The sequence below is a fragment of the Medicago sativa genome, chromosome 7, assembly GCF_051527215.1.
Source record: "Medicago sativa cultivar Bolivia chromosome 7, Bolivia_mono, whole genome shotgun sequence".
NCBI classification, from domain to species: domain Eukaryota; kingdom Viridiplantae; phylum Streptophyta; class Magnoliopsida; order Fabales; family Fabaceae; genus Medicago; species Medicago sativa.
The window spans coordinates 47,149,324-47,167,701 of NC_140755.1; the positions used below are offsets into that span (position 1 = coordinate 47,149,324).

At 36.2% G+C, this 18,378-nt stretch overlaps 2 protein-coding genes across 2 annotated transcripts; one reads left to right on the top strand and one right to left on the bottom strand.

Annotated features, from left to right (window-relative positions):
* Positions 1–13,310: 13,310 nt before the first annotated feature.
* Positions 13,311–17,746, top strand: LOC146906270 (uncharacterized). The gene is made up of 5 exons (XM_085726969.1): positions 13,311–14,349; positions 15,886–16,126; positions 16,779–16,983; positions 17,064–17,193; positions 17,397–17,746. Exons 1-4 carry the CDS (start codon positions 14,308–14,310, stop codon positions 17,095–17,097), a joined length of 522 nt encoding a protein of 173 aa, XP_085583095.1. The 5' UTR covers positions 13,311–14,307; the 3' UTR covers positions 17,098–17,193; positions 17,397–17,746.
* LOC146906271 (uncharacterized) lies at positions 13,717–14,214 on the bottom strand. The gene has a single exon (XM_085728783.1). The coding sequence runs from the start codon at positions 14,212–14,214 to the stop codon at positions 13,717–13,719; it is 498 nt and encodes a 165-aa protein (XP_085584909.1).
* Positions 17,747–18,378: the final 632 nt, after the last annotated feature.

Below are 18,378 nucleotides of genomic sequence, written 5' to 3' on the forward strand. Positions count from 1 at the left end.
ACATTTCGTCATTTTGAACAAAATTCACAAACTACCTATTTCTACATCATTTGAGCGTGCAATTTCCACATCAACAATTCAATTATCATCAATTTCACATACCCAAACATAGCACTAAAACATGAGCATGAATTTCACCAATTAAAATCACAATAATCACTTTTCACAAATAAGCATTTATGGGTTTAAGTAGAAAAAGAGATTATACAAAGATTATGAGAGAATACTAGCCCCCTTACCTTAAATCTCCACAAATCTAAGCTAAGGCTTCACTTTAGCTCCAATCCCTTGAGTCCCTACGCTCTTCTTGCTCTCCAAGTTCTTCTCTCTTCAAAACCCTCTTTCTAGCTCTTTCTCTCTCTACCTCTCTTGAAATGTTTTGTGAAAATGAACAAATGATTCTATGTGACCTGATTTCCTCAAAGAATAGAGTTTAAATAGGCTCCTCACTATTGGGCTTAACCATTAATGTCTTAATGGGCTCAACACACTCATTAACCAATTCAAAATGTTTCTATTCACTTAACGGTAAAAATAACGAATAGTCACCGGCTCTTAACTAATTACCACAACCTACTAGTAACTTAATAACAATAATTATCCTCACTCAAACTACCAAAACAATCTACATGGTAAAATTACTAATTTACCCTTGCCCACAAAATGACAAAAAATACTCTTCTAACACCAAACCTGTCAAAATACACACGTAGGCAATTAATCACACACAAGCATATATAAACACACATAAAAAGAATTAAAATAATTCTAACTAAAAATCGGGCTGTTACAACTCTCCCCCTAAAAGAATTTTCGCCCTCGAAAATTACCTGGAGGAAACCACTCCAAATACGAAACCTTCATCCTACTCTCTGATTCCCAAGTGGCACTCTCACCAGTTGGTCCAACCCAAATCACCTTCACCAAAACGATCCCTTTGCCTCGCAACCGCTTCACCTCACGATCCTCAATCCTAACTGGCCAAGTCTCAACGGTCAAATTGTCCCTTATTTCCAAATCATCCACTTGAATCACGTGAGACGCATCATACACATACTTCCACAACTGAGAAACATGAAACGCATCATGAAGATTCGACAAACACGGTGGTAACGCAATCTGATACGTTACAACCCTAACCTTCTCAACAATCTCAAACGGTCCAACAAAACGAGGAGTCAACTTCCAACACTTCAAAGCACGACCAACACCGGTTACAGGTTCATTCTCAAAAACACATGATCACCAACCTGAAACTCAATGTCCTTCCTCCTCTTAACATGATAACTCTTCTGCCTACTCTAAGAGGCTCTCATTTTCTCTTGTATCATGTTAACCTTTTCCCTAGTCTCTTGCACAACCTCCGGTCCTAACAAAGCACTTTCACCTGACTCATACCAACACAACGACGTCCTACACCTTCGACCATACAAAGCCTCAAACGGTGCCATACCGAAACTACAATGAAAACTGTTGTTGTAAGAAAACTCAATCAATGGTAAACATTCAACCCAACTGACACCTTGTTCCAAAACACAAGCTCTCAACAAATTTTCCAAATTCTAAATAGTCCTCTCCGTCTGCCCATCAGTCTGGGGATGATAAGCAGAACTCAACCTCAACTTAGTTCCCAAAGCAGCTTGCAAACTCTCCTAAAACTTAGAAGTAAACCTCCGACACAATGCTAGAAGGAATACCATGCAACCTAACAATATGCTCAATGTAGATCTTAGCCAACCTTGCCACATACATACCGGTCTTGATAGGAACAAAATGTGCTGACTTCGTCAACCAATCAACAATCACCTAAATCGAATCAAAACCCTTCACAGTCTTCGGCAACACTCCAATGAAGTCCATGGAGATACTATCCCACTTCCACTATGGCAGAAACAATGGTTGCATCAAACCCGACGGTTTCTGATGTTCCATCTTCTCCGCTCTTGGATGAATACTCAGACTATTCCTTGGACCTTCTTCTAAAATCCGTTTCTTAAGCTCAAGCACATCTGGCACGCAAACTCGGTCACGAAACATCAAAACACCGTTCTCATTCAACCTAAAGTCCCCACCTTTACCTTGATTAATCAACACCACTCGATCCACAAGTTCCAAATCTTCCTTCTGACCATTCTTAATCTCTTCAAAAATATTACTCGTCAGCTTCAACTCAAAGCATCAGCCTCCACATTCGCCTTTCCATTCCTTGGAGGCTTTGAAGTAAAGTAGGACCACCCTAGGGGGATCTTCGATCTCGGATGATAGCACCTAAAGACACACAATAAATGTAAGCAAAGCATAGCCAAATTTTTAGAGCGAATTAATCACTTCACCTTGTCCCGAGACTCGTGCTTGGATGTCTGTGGACTGTAAATATATTCCTAAAGATCTAGGAACCCTCCAAAAGGGTAGTTAGACCCGCCCAGAGGCTTTAGCGCCCACCATATGGGCTCTAAGGCCCAAGGCACGCCCTTTTCAGGGCACCGCCTTAGCCAGCTTCTAGAAGCCTCTAGAGCTCGACCTAAAATACATAATTATCCCCATTATTACTTACAACTTAAGTAACCATAAATCAGGCCCATAAAGGGCTATAAATACAACCCTTGAAAGTCTTCTCAAGGCATGACCAATACACTGTAACATCTAGTTTTTATTAGAAATGGATGAATTAAGGGTATTTTGGTAATTTGAGAGTGAAATGCATTTTAAAAATTTAGAAATGGAGGAATATTTAATGAGGTTAATGTAGTAACTTTGAGGAATTAATAGAATAGAAGTAAATAGTAAAAGTGAGATTTAAGTGAAGTAAAATGAGTAGGGTTATTTTTATGAGTTAGAATAATAACTAAGCCTAATAGGAGTTAAGTGAACCAAAACCAATTGATGTGGTTATATAAGAGTGATAGTCTTGACAAATTAGGGTTGAGAAATGATTTGGTAAGTTACACATAGAGGCACAAGAGAGAGAATAGAGCAAGATAGCAGAGAAAGAAGATCTAAAGGGAAAAAGAATAAAAAGCTTGGAGGACTAAAGTGAAGAGGTGGATTGAAGTTTAGGCATCTAGCTTAATTAATTAGATTAAGAGGTTTCGCGTCATTTTTGGAGATCAAGCTTTTGGTTAACGTTCACTCACTAATTTTATTTCACGACTGAACTTTTAATTCTTCAAAAGAAAGGGGAAAAAGTTCTAAATTACCACATTTTAAAAAGATTTAGAGTTCGGGGGTTAGTTACGTTTAAGGAAGGTGTTAGCACCCTAAACGTTCGTAGTATTCTACGAGAACCTCTTGATTTTATTCATTTTTTGTGCTATAACTTGCTTCTTTTTAAAGAAGGAATTTAGAGTAGTGACTAAAAGGAAAAAGAAACTTGTTTTTTTTACATTTTTTATGATTTGGAAGGACAAGGTCCTTTGCCTACATACCCGTGAGGGATCAAAACCTCGTAGTTTGGGGTAAAAATACCGATTGATTTGTTTTGTGTTTTTTTTATTAATTTTGAAAAGAAATTTTTAAAGGATAAAAACCAAAGTGGCAAAAATGGAATTTGATTTTTTTTTTTTATGTTAAAAGAGAATGACTCAAATATAATTAAAGTACATTGAAATTTTGTTTAAGAAAAAAGGTAAAAGGGAAATCACTTGTAAAAACCCTTTTTTTAAAAAATTTTTTAGTTTTCTTTCTTTCTTTCCCCTCATTTTCCTTCGTTTTCTTTTTATCTTTGAAAACAATAACAAAAAAACAATTTTTTAAACCCTAGATCTATAAGTTTGAAAAAAAATCTACCTTTTGTGTTTCTTTTTGGCTTAATACCAGTTTTCGCCTCCTAACATTCATGAAGTTGCGATTTTGGCCCCCTATGAAAAAAAACTACAAAACCGCCCCTTAAGTTTTGTAACTGTAGCAGTTTTGGCCCCCAAGACCAAAAATAAATAAATAAATAACATGTCAGTGTAGACCAAGTCAAAATTGGCCTTGGGGGCCAAAACTGCCACATGTGCAAAACTTAGGGGGCGGTTTTGTAGTTTTTTTCTTAGGGGGGTCAAAATCGCAACTTTGGGAAAGTTAGGGGGCTAAAACTGCTATTAAGCCTTTCTTTTTTTGAACCGCTTATGGATTTGTGAGATTGGTCTTGATGGTTATTGTTTTTGGTTCGAATCTGAATAATGGTGTTGTTTTTGGTTGGTGGTTGACCGGATCTTGTTGTTTGTGATTTTGCTTGGCTTTGTTCGTTTGTGTGGTTATGGGTTCGGATTTTGTGATGTATCGTTGTTTTGGTGATTGTTGGCCAGTTGTTGTTTTGGGATTAGTTTGGGTTTATGATTGTTGTTCACAGTTTTGTTTGGGTTTGTGATTGTTGTTCACGGATTTGTTTGGGTTTATGATTTGTGTTGGTTTTGAGGTGTTTGATTCGGTTGTGATATTTGTGATGTGTTGGGTTCTGTGTTTTCCTTTGTTTTTCATTTCTCTGATTCTTCCTTTCTTTTTAAGGCCAAAATTAAATTTTAAAAAGGGAAAATTGGTTCAATGGACCTTGATGGTGATTGATTGGCATTGAAAGTGATTCCGGAAAGGGAAAGTTGACACTGAGATTTTGGCTTAAACTGTGGCACGATTGAGAAAAAAAATTCAGACCCTGGACAATTTTTTGTAAATTTTTTTAAGACTAATTAAAAAAGAAGAAAATAAAATAAAAATAATAAATAAGAAATAAAAATAATAAAAAACAAAAAAATGACTTAATAATAAAATAAAAAGGAATAAGAAAAAAATGGAAAAAAACTAATATAAAATAAAAATAAAATTAAAATTAAAATTAAATAAAAAGTAGGCCAGAAATGAACCAAAAATGAGTTGTTTTAAAATAGCTCTCTGCCAAAAAAAATTTCGAAAAGAAAAGGAATATTCCAGGTCAAAAGAGCGTGTGGAAGTAGGATCTTAGGTCATAAAATTGGGGTATGACACCTCCAAATCAGGTTGAGGTTGGAGAAGTAAGTAGGTCGCCGACACCACTTAAGCTGATGCATGTCCACTATAGGCAAATCTTTTCACGAACTTGACCTGGGCAGCGCTAGGTGAGCCATCAATAAAGCACCCCAGATAGCTCGTTGAGAGTAACCTAAATGTGGATTTCATGTTGACGAGATAACAGTGAACACGAGATGTCTCCCTAAAGTTGAAGATGTCCTTGATCCCAAAAGCAGCCAATTTCTGGATTATGACTAAGAGTAGCTCATTCGGAAGTCTATCCATTTTCGTTGCAGAAACTTTTCTGTTATGAAAGTTAGAGATGTAGATAGTGAAGTTTGGAGAAGTGATGTTTGTAACAAAGGAGGGGCTTTTATGGATAAAAGGAGTAGATGAAACAGTGAAACTCTTAATATCCCCAGCCAGAAACCGCTATGTGTCTTAAATTGGAAGGTAGTTTCTTTGACTTAGTGGAGAAGCTAACAGTTTTTCAAGAAAACCAATCGACAAGAAGGAGGAGCCGTAATGATGAAGAGAGTTGGAAACGTGCGCAGATGAAAAAGAAGACATCAAAAGACACTTGGAATTCCGGGGTAAATGGAAAGGTTCCATCAACTTTTGAAGTTCAAAAGTAGTGGCCTAAAAAATCTTGAAATCGTGAAGAGAAAGAAAACCTGAGATAATTACTTTCAAAAGTCATGATTAGAGTTACATCATGCTTTGAAATACTTAGAGCTTTCTCAAAAATGCCAATTATCTCCTTTGAATATATTCAGTAGAAAATGACATTTTTGGGGAGGGGCAATTTGTTAGCTGGTATTTTCACCAGCCTCATTTAATGTGGTCAACATTAGTTGACTTTTACTCTTGCAGGAATCAAAGTCTTTTCTCCAATCAAAGGAGTTCAACGAGATGTTGGACTTAGCGTAAAAAGTTTTAGAGCTTTGAAGTTGACAAGACACGGAGCAAGAAGCGAAGCAGTCGAAGTCAAGCAACTGCCTTTGAAGCGGGAAGATTCGAATTTCAAAAGAGAAGCGGTTTCCTCAAGGGAGAACGTGGGAGACAAGCGGTTGTCAACATGGAAGAAGTGTTGATCGTGGAGTTAGGCTTTTTCCAGATATTTTGCTATGTATAAATAGTAGTTTTCCATAGGAAAAATGGGTCGCAAATTGCCTATACATAATTCTAAAACACTCGAAGTACCGGCGCAAGAGAAAAGAGTCATAAAGAATGTATGTAAAGGATTTGTCAGACCACTTTTATTTTAAATGCACATGCATTTGCACTTTTTATTTTCTTTAAGTTTTTGCAATTTAAACTTAATGCATTTAAACCTGTCGAAAGACGCCACACAGTCTCGTCCCATTCGTTAAACAACCTACGAACTCGATGAACGCATAACAACAAAATGCACAACATGTCCTAGGATCTCTGGTTTGGTCCTTCATGATATAATCAAAACCAGTCGATATTTATTTACCAAAAACACCGGTAAACAGGCTCTCAAGATTCTTTTCAATTTATGGGTGACTGCAGATGGCAACAGAAACTCCTTTCTTGACCCCGTTTCAACCGCCCACATAATGAATTGCATTCGACCTCGGACGCATGCCGGGGGAGGGGGGACCTTAGAGTTCAAGCTGGACCGTCCTACCCGCCAGCTGATAGAGGTAGTCGGGGTGTAACATGGCCCAACTTGAAGAAAGCCACACACACCCGGACAGAACGCCTCCAATCCAGAAGATACTCAACTCCTTAAAACCCATGAGGCGATACAGCCAGCGGTACTTGCCTTACTAAGGAGAAACCTAGTTCCATCTTGGGCCAACCCGGGTTACGAGACAGAACGAGGCGAGCCTTCCTCTTAACAGGGAGAAACAAGGCGAGTTCAGAATCATCCACAGAATCACCCACAGAATCATCCATTCCAACTCAGGATCATTCATTCCAAAACTCTTCGGGATAAAGACAAGAATCACCCACAGAATCATCCATTCCAACTCAGGAACGCAGAACCCTTCAAAAAGCTCAATCTCTTCTTCACCTCCACAAACCATAGTGAAAAACACATGAGGTTTCCTGTAACAGCCCGATTTTTCGCTAGATTTATTTTATTATTTATTTATGTGTGTTTGTGTGTGCTCATATGTGATTATTTGCCTCCGTGTGTATTTTTGGTTGGGAATTGTAGAATTTGGTGTTAGAGGGGTATTTTAGTCATTTTGGACTCAGAGGTATTTTGGTCATTTTGTGAGTAAGGGTAATTTAGCAATTTTGATGAAGATTATTTTTAGTGCTTAGTGAGAGTTAGTATTATTTTACTAAGCGATAGAAAAATGTAGTGAATTGTTTTATTACCGATAGGTGACCGTTATTATTGCATTTTACCGTTAAGTGAGTAATAACATTTTGGAGTTAGATTAGTAATGGGTTAGGCCCATTAAGACATTGTGAGTTGAGCCCAATTAGATAGAACCTATATACACTCTAATTTGTAGAGAAATAGGGTTTTACCAATATTTTCACAATTGAGAAGAGATAGAGATAGAGAGAAGATAAGAGTTTGAAGAGGAAGATCTAGAGAGGGCTAGAGGGAGCTAGAAATTCAAGCTTTGGGGGCTAAAGTGAAGCCCTGGTTGATTTTGTGAAGAATTAAGGTAAGGGGGTTAGACTTTAATCATAATCTTGTAGTTTAATTTTACCCTAATTCTTTGCATAATTGCTTATTTTGGTTAAGTGGTTAATTTGATTTTAATGTAGAAATTCATCCTTAATTTTGATGATAAGATTATATACATGAATTGAATGATAATTGTGTTGTTGTTGAGTTTGTATGTCAAAATGGGTATATATGAATATGATGTGTTTTTGCGTGAAATTGATGATGAATGAAGTTGTGGTTGTTGAATTGTGAATGAATTCATGTTCAAATGTTGTTGTTGTTATCTTGACATATGTTGTTGTTGAATTGATGCAATGGGTATCATTGAAATGATGAATTATTGATGAGTTTGTTGTTGTTGTTGAAAGTTGTGAGAGTTTTGGTGAAAATGGTGAATTAAGTTGAATTGTGGTGTCGATTATTTTTAATGAATGAAACAAGTTGATTATGATGAGTTATGGTATAATGATTTTCTGTTTTCGGTTGTTGTTTGGTAATGAGAAATGGTTTGGGAGAAAATTGGGATTTTGAGTAAAACTGATTTTAAGTGTTTTTTTTGGGAAATAAGTGATTCTGGGATAAGTTGTTTTGGAGATGAGAAAATATGATTTTTTTTCAGTAAAATATGATAGGATTTATTGAATAGAATGCGTAGGCGAAAACGAAATTGGAATCAGGTTAATGGTTGGGTTTTTACGGACGAAACGGTAAAACTGGGACTGCACAAAGCTGCAGCGTAGGTCACAGGCTACTGCCTGCCCACGCCCGGGCATAGATTGCCAGCGCCTGGGCGTGTAACACCCTATTTCTAATAAGCGGTAAAACGCGTGAATACATCAGACATATTATAGAAATAGATGCTACTTCTCCGAATAAACCACAAAACATACATGCATAAAGATCATGTTACACAACATAGCAGCGGAACATACATATAATTCATAAAAGCATCTCCAGATCTCAACAAAATACAATTGTATTCTCCAATTCTCAAATAACAAATAACATCTCAACTCCAAATACATAGTCCAATAAAAACCAACATGCAAGAACTACCCTAGATCATAGCCCTAATCTAGACACTTGCATGAAAAAGAGGAACTCCACTCCTCGGCATCATCAAGCAAACAACTAAACTACACCTGCACACCGTCTACCCATCCATACAGAGAGGTAGGCGGTCCACCACAGACCACTGAGGGTTAGCATTACATCATCATAATCCATAAAAGATTTAAACAAGAACATTGGAAATGAAAGATATATTCAAGAATACAGAATAACAAATCATACATGTATTCACAAGTATTCATGATTCTCATACCATTCAAAACATTTCCATATCATCATTCCAAGTTCATATCAACAAGTGTATCATACACGTATCACATATACATAACCCTCCCTCCTAGAACACTAGCATCACATGATTATTACTATCCCCCGTCACTTACATTTCAAGCTATCACATTATAGCATAGCATGCATATTCCACCTCTAATCAAGTCATCAATAAAAGCTCATCATTTATCAACATCAATCAATGAAAACATTCCTCACTTCATTACTCATATATCATGCTTATCTCAACAAGTACAATTCATCATATCGAAGTTATAAGCAAGCCATCATCATTATCAAAGAACATCACTACATCATATATGTATATATACATATACAAATATCACCTCATCATTATTATTAAAATAACCAACATCAATTGATTCACCAAGTGTATAAGCACAAACAATTAAGACATGCAATTAGAGCATAATACAATTATTCACAACCATCCACAAAATTCACCAATGTACATATACATCCATCCACACCATCACAACATTCACCAAATTTCACCAATACACAAATTCACCAAGTCATATATTCAATTATGACACAACTCATCAATTATTCAAATGCATGCAATGTTCTAGACTCTTCTCTAGATGCATGTGGTACCAAAACACCTCAAGGTCGTCACATTCGATGCAACAAAAACATCGTACTCACCTCAATTGGATATAAAATCCGCCACCATCAGTCTTGGATATAAAATCCACCACCATCAGTCATGAATGCATGAACATATGACTCAACTACAAATGCATATGTTCACACAAACAATAATCACCTCACCATCACCAATACTTGTATATATGCAATCATCAAAAATTCACCACCAATTTAACATATATACAATCACCAACAACATCAAAAATCACACAACATGAAGTTGTCACATAATTACACCACCAACAATCAACATTTAACATGTTCAACAAACAACATAACATAAACATGTTCATCACCATTCAATTAGTATATATGCATCGACAACAATTCACCACCACTTGACATATATACAATCACCAACAACATCCACAATTCAATCAACATATAGTTTTCACATATATACATCATCAATCATCTCAACATAAATCAACATATAGTTGCCACAATTCCACATAATTCCTTACAATCCAAATAAAGGAACAAATACAACATATGATCACAAACATCATATTCATCTCTCAATAACCATTCATACACCATTTCATAGTCATATTAATCTATTCATAAAGGGTTCATAAGCAATTGGCTCTCAAAAATCATCTTTAGTCAAGTTCGTCTCTTAAAATCACAACAATTAAATTAATTGAACATTTAAGTCAAAACCAAGTAAACAAGTTCCAATGCCTCAACTAAGCATACCTCTAGACCACATATGAGTGCAGTAGAGGATACCTTGGCATTTCACCGGCCAAATACGACGAATTCTTGAAAAACTCAAAGTTCGTCTCATTTTATCACTTTCCCAAAATTTTCCATTTTCAAAGAAAAACAAGTTCAAACTTGATGAAACCAATCACAATCATTTTTAGAAATCATATAAACATTATACAACTCTAATCCCACTGCAATTTCCGGAGAAAAACGAGTTTTCGGAAAAAATCGACGTTTAGACCGTTTTTATAAAAGTTAGACGATTTTCACAAATCCAAGTCCAAACCAATTCAAATCATGTTCCAGTAGGATTATAGGTATAAACAGAGGTTAATTAAGTCCAAAGAAACATTTTAGAAGTATCGGATTGGTCCCCAAGTGCACGAAACGAAAAATCAAAAGTGGCTAAACCTGTGCAGGTTCGCTGAAGCGAAGGCACAGTTCGCTTGAGCGAACTCAAGTCAGAACCTACATGCTGGTTCGCTTACGCGTTCGCTTAAAGTTCGCTTAAGCGAAACATCACAGTTCTGCAGCAAAAATATTACGGGTTCCAACCCTTTTCACCCCAAAATCCAATTTTCAATCCCCCAATTCACAAAAACAAGTTCCAGAAAGTGTTTATAGGTCAATATAAGTTCAATACACTTAAACACATACAAGTTTTGGAATTAAAGCATCAACATAACAAAATTTACCAAATAATCATCACTTCTTCAACTTTCAACAACAATACAAAATCTCTTCATCAATTCATCAATCTTGATACCCAAAGCACCAATTCAACAACAACATATTCCAAATCAATAACAACAACCAATGAACACAAATTCATGCATAATTCAACACCACAACATCAATTTTTATCAAACTTGCTCAAGAACACAAAACACCAACAACTATGCAATTAAACATGTTAATTCACATACTAACATACAATTATCTTATAAATCATGTTCTCAAACATAACAACAACAATCATGCACGAATTTACAACAATTAGATTCAATTCATCAATTTCACAAAAATGGGTAAAGAGAAAAAGTTATGAATTATGGTTGAAATCTAACCCTCTTACCTCTAACACCAAGATTCTCTAACCCAAGCCTCAAGTTTGCTCCTAGATGTTGAATCCTCTCTTTGCCTTCTAACCCTTGTTGGTTTTGTTGCCTCTAGTCTCTATCTCTTCTCTTCCCAAATGAAATGAAATGAATAATGTTTGTAAAACCTAGTGTTACCAACAACTAGAGTTTATATACTAGCTGTACTCAATTGGGCTTATCTCTTAAACCTTAATGGGCCTAACCCATTTCTATTCTAACACCCAAAATGTCACTACTCACTTAATGGTAAATTATAACACTAACGGTCACTTAATGGTAATTAAAATAATTACTACACCCTCTCTAGTAACTTGGTAAAATAATACTCCTACTAAACATTTAAAATAATCCTCATCCAAAATTACAAAATTACCCCTACTCTCAAAATGACCAAAATGCCCCTAAGTCCAAAATGACTAAAATACCCTTCTACACCGAATTCTACAATTCCCAACCAAAAATACACACAGAAATTATCACATAAGAGCACATATATCACACATAAATAAATAATAAAATAAAAACTAGCGAAAATCGGGCTGTTACAACTCTCCCCTACTAAAAAGAATTTTCGCCCTCGAAAATTACTTGAAGGAAACAAATCTGGATACGCAACCCTCATCCTACTCTCCGATTCCCAAGTGGCACTCTCACCAGTTGGTCCAACCCAAATCACTTTAACCAAAACGACCTCCTTGCCACGCAAACGCTTCACTTCACGATCCTCAATCCTAACTGGCCAAGTCTCAACGGTCAAATTATCCCTTACTTCCAAATCATCCACTTGAATCACATGAGACGCATCATACACATACTTCCTCAACTGAGACACATGAAACATATCATGAAGATTCAACAAAGAGGGCGGTAACGCAATCCTATACGCTACAACCCCTACCTTCTCAACAATCTCAAAAGGTCCAACAAAATGAGGAGTCAACTTCCGACACTTCAAAGCACGTCCAACACCAGTTACAGGATTCACTCTCAAAAACACGTGATCGCCAACCTGAAACCAAGGTCTTTCCTCCTCTTATCATGATAACTCTTCTGCCTACTCTGAGACGCCCTCATCTTCTCCTGAATCATCTTAACCTTCTTGGTCGTCTCTTGCACAACTTCCGGTCCTAACAAAGCACTTTCTCCTGACTCATACCAACATAAAGGAGTTTTACACCTCCGACCATACAAAGCTTCAAACGGTGCCATTCCGATACTAGAATGAAAACTGTTGTTGTAGGTAAACTCAATCAACGGCAAACATTCGATCCAACTGACACCTTGCTCCAACACACAAGCTCTCAACAAATCTTCCAAGCTCTGAATAGTCCTCTCCGTCTGTCCTTCAGTCTGGGGATGATACGCAGAACTCAACCTCAACTTAGTTCCCAGAGCATCTTGCAAACTCTCCCAAAACTTAGAAGTAAACCTCGGATCCCGATCCGACACAATACTAGAAGGAACACCATGCAATCTAACAATCTGCTCAATGTAGATCTCAGCCAACTTCGCCACAGACATACCGGTCTTAAAAGGAACAAAATGTGCCGACTTCGTCAACCGATCAATGATCACCCAAATAGAATCAAAACCCTTAGCAGTCTTCGCCAACGCTCCAACAATGTCCATTGATATACTATCCCACTTCCACTCTGGCACAAACAACGGTTGCATCAAACCTGACGGCTTCTGATGTTCAATCTTAGACTTCTGACACACCAAACAAGCATACACAAACTCTGCAACATCCTTCTTCATTCCAGGCCACCAAAACAACCTCTTCAAATCCTGATACATCTTAGTCGCTCCTGGATGAATACTCAAACTACTCCTGTGACCCTCTTCACTACTACAAAATACACATTTAACATCAAAGGGGTTTTAGTTTTCACATCAGCAGGGAAAATATCTGAAGGGAAAGATAGACAGTGTGAGGTTTAACATCAGTTGGCATAAGCAAATGAAGGGAATTCCTAATAGCATATACCATTTACATCAGTTCATAATTGAGATGAAGGGAAAAACACGCGGTGGTATTTTCGCAATTTAAGCGAAAACTTTGCCTAACTTATTTTTACATCAGTGGGCGAGAACTGGCTGATGTGAAAACAAATTTTCACTTTACCTTATCCCTTCCTCTATCGTAAAAGCACATCTTTTTCACTTTCTCACTTCTTTGTTCCTCACTTTTTCACTTCTTCTTCTAAATTCCAATCCCCCACCGTCCACAACCGTCTAATCACAATTTCATTGGCTTCAAGGTCAGAGGCGAAACAACTGGATAGGGTCAGATCTGGTCCATACGGTCAGATTTTCCGGCCGGATAACTTCGTTTTTGGACAGTCCGGTGCGGGAAACAACTGAACGGATCTCTGGACTGAGGCCACTGATGAAGCAATCAGTCATAGCATCTGAGCTGAGACCATAAACTCGGTTGGCGACGGCGGTGAAAGCCTTGTAGTAGTCATTAACGCTGGTAGTTTGTACCAATTTGAACAACGTTGCACTCGGACAATCATAGATCGACGGACCGAAATCTAGCTCCAAAGCATGCGTGAATGCTTGCCATGACTGAAAGGGTTGCATACGCTGAAGCATCTGAAACCATGGAACTATCTCCAGATCAAGGTGAACGGAGGCTATGGTTAATCGTTCCGGATCTGGGGTTTGGTAGTAGTCGAAGAATTGCTCGGCTTTAAAGATCCACTCCATCACATTGTTAACATCAAAACGTGGAAATTCCAACTTGACATTGCGCATCTGAAACGGAGTTCGATTGGAGTTCGTAGCACCATGGAAAGGAGGTTGGAGCGATGAGGTTCTCTGGAGCTGAGTTGATTGATTCGGTGCTCGATGTTGTTAGGCAGGAGACTGAGAATTGTGATTATCTTCAAGGTATTCTTTCTTCCGATTTATGCTTCTAACTATTTTTGTGATTTTAGTTTTTTTTTTCTCTTTTTAATTTTCGAAGTCTGATAAATTTTCTCCCATCGATCTTAACCTTTCATGATGAATGGGAATTTTCTGATATGCTATTTCATTTGACAGTTTTCTGATATGTTACTCCAACGAAAATTAGTCCAAGTTACATGAAGAATTAATTATAACAAATCCTCTTCTGTGACTATGTAGGAGATATGTATCAAAGGAAGGAACAGAGGGCAATACAACTTAAACAAAAGATGTATTAGTTTGTGTTGTAATATTTGAATGTTAAATGCAATACAAATACATGGTTTAATGCTTCAACTTTGTTGATTCTAGTGTTGAGGATTAAACTTGCTTTAGTTGATTATCATTGTGACAAAGGAAGATTAATAATATGGTTAGTTAAACAATATAGGTCATATTGACTAAACGATATAGTTGATTATCATTGTGACAATGGTAGATTAAACTTGCTTTAATTGATTATCATTGACTAAAATTCTTAGTTGGTTGAAAAAAGATTAGGCGGTGGTATCCATCAGTTTCTTCCGTGAATGTGCCAACTTCCTTGAGTCTAAAGAAGAATATAGGAATTCTAGTTTTATATTCTCCCCTTTGGAGTTAGAAAACTTGATTAGGCTAGTTTTATTTCTCTTTTTCCTATGCTTTTGTGTTAAATAAGTATGTAGTCAAAACAAACGAAGATCCAGTGTTTTAAACATAAACTTATAGAATTAGATTTAGCCAGCAAAATGGGCAAAGTTTCGTGTTAGATATAACACCTTTCATGCGTTTCCACATAACAACTTAAGCTTGTTAAATAACAAGTATTAATCCATGTAGACAAAAAAAATCAATTGAGAAAGATAGTAACTCAGGTAATATTTGAGAGTATGAGAGCTCAGAACAGGATTAGGCAAATGATAGATCTGTGGCAGATGTTGTGTGCATGTGAACTTAGTATGGTAGTATGTAGAATATTAAAACTAAATATGCATTGTAGTTATTAGAGACTGACATAAACTGAATATGCATATAAGTTCTTATTTGACATTAACTTGTCAAATATTTTCACATGATTACTTTAGACATAAGTGTTAAGTGTGAACAACCCTTCTTGAGATAATATTCCTCTATTCCATTTCCTTTTTTCTTCTTTTCAGATTCCCTCATTTCCTCGCTTTTCTTTCTTTTACTTTCTTCTTTATGAAATGGACACTTTCTGATAAAAAAAAATGGACTTGTTATTATACTAGGAGTGAAGCTATCTAAAAATTTATTTCTAGTTGAACTCATACTTAATACAATAACATAAGTAAAGTTGGTCATAATAGGCCAAGTTCATCATTCGAGATAGTTATAAGAGACTAGTTTTGTCACTTTTGTTATGTTTTGTACCTTCAAATGTTATTGTATTTGAAAGTACTTATGATTCTCTTGTTATACAAAGAACGAGTGCTTGGATTGAATTACCGATTTTTTTATTTTTTTAATGTAACGTAGGTATCTTACTCTCCATTTGAAAATGAAGGATTTTGGGAACAACTAGCTCAACAAATATTTGAAGCTAACAATCAGAAAGTTACATGGAAGTTAATAACCATAATGCACCACCACCTTATGTTAATGTTAGATGTTGATAGGTTGCTTTGGAGTTTCAGAATAACGGCTGGTTTACCGACTCCTGGTAAACCGTATGGAGGATGGGAGGATCCTAGCATAGGACTCAGTGGCCATTATGTTGGTAAGTTTATTTCATTCATTACCTGTTTCATTTTCAACCAGGGTTTTAAATAGTGGTCATGGTAACAGTTGTGGCCATGTCGCGATCTTTGACATTGCAAAGATTCGCAGTAAAACACAGGCCTCAATCGTTGTTGTGTTGTATTTTCTGAAAAATCAAAAACTGTTATGCTGAAGCCCAAATCATGGTTGCGAACCTTTTATTTACAACCCTATTAACCTTTATTTGCATAAGTCTGTCTTTCATGTAAAGATTTTTCCACTTTTATGTGTAGTAATTAGTCAGAGCTTTTAGAAGATTAAAAAGTTAATTTGAATAAAAATTGCAGCTATATATAAGAATATTCCATTTTTCATTTTTCTACCTATCCCCTCCCTCAAATAGGAACCCGTGTTCTCAAGCTTTTGGAAAGCTAGTCTTTTAGACTTTTCATGTATAATGTTTATTCGTAACTAAACTGAACTTTACTTAGTTTGAAATTGGCCCATAACTTCTGAAATATCTCTCTCACACAATGTGTAGACTCTATTATACACAAAAATGCATGTTCTGTTCTGTTCTATTACAATTACTTCTGCCTGCAATTTTCAACTTCAGCAATTCACTTTTGAAGTATTAACTTATAATTCCTTTTTTCTTTTACAATGTGAAGGGCATTACTTGAGTGCATCAGCTCTAATGTGGGCCAACACAAAGAATGATAGCCTGAACCAGAAAATGTCGGCTCTCTTGTTGCCGGTCTGTCCACCTGTCAGGAAAAACTTGGAACCGAATATTTGTCTGCATTTCCAACCGATTTTTTTGATCGGATTGAAGCTCTTCAATATGCATGGGCTCCTTATTACAACATTCACAAGGTATAAGAAAAACTAGATTTTGATTATGCCATTACTTTTGGCCTTAATATTGTCGGATCTCAATTATTCGACTTTGACAGATCTTGGCTGGCCTTTTGGATTAGTATACTATAGCTGGAAACCCTCAAGCTTTAAAAATGGTTACATGGATGGTCAATTATTTTTACAACAGAGTGATGAATGTCATAACAAAGTTCACTGTAATCTTAGGTAAGTTAAAAATGTGCATCTGCTAAATTTATTATCATATGGTAGTTCATTGGACTTGAAAAAAAAGGTAGTTTATTGGTATTATGTTTATGATTTATTGTTGAATATGTGTTCCTATGTCAGTGTGATACATTACTTGATATTCAGAGATGATTCTTAGTTTATTCTGTTGAAGTATTTATGTTGCAAGATAATGATTTCAGGTTTCGCGGCACCTGTTTAGATGGACAAAGGAAGTCTCATACGCAGATTATTATGAACATGCCTTAACGAATTTTGTACTCAGTATACAAAGAGGAACAAATCCTAGGGTGATGATTTATATGCTTCCTTTAGGTATTGGGGTTTCCAAAGCTAAAACTGGACATAGTTGGGGAAATCCAATAATGATTCTGCTGTGGATTTTTTTTTTGTTTGAAATTTCTGCCTAAAGTTGTTTTATTGGATTATTTCTAGCTATATTGTATGATTATGCCTCTTTTATAGATTGGAATATTGAGGATTGATTATGTAATATCCAATTAGATAATATAACTTTTTTTTTGCATTAAAATTATCCATAATTTGTTTTCATTTTATTACTAAAAAAAAAAAAAGCAGGGGTCAAGCTTATTTGATAAGCCATTTAAAAAAAATATTTAGAAAAAAAAATTATTTTCACTTCAGTGATTTAGAAAACTGATGTGAAATATACATATTTCACTTCAGTGTCCATCGTTTAACTGATGTGAAAACTGTAGGGTTAAATTTCAAAGTGAGCCTATTACAACAGTGCAAGCGGACCTGATGTAGAAATTCAAGATTTCACATCAGTCGCAACCTGATGTGAAAGGATGTGGACTTACCACATCATATCACTTTACATCGGTTACAAACTGATGTAAAAAGTCATTTCCAACTGATGTAAAAAATCATTTCTGTAGTAGTGCTTCCAAAATCTGTCTCTTAAGCTCAAGAACATTTGGCACACAAACACGATCACGAAACATCAAAACACCGTGCTCATCCAACCTGAAATCTCCACCCTTACCTTGGTTAACCAATACTACTCGATCAACAAGTTACAAATCTTCTTTCTGACCATTCTTGATCTCCTCCAGAATATTACTTGTCAGCTTCAACATTCCCAACCTCACACCATCCGGTGTCAACTCACTAACCAAACTCAAATCCCGAAACTGCTCA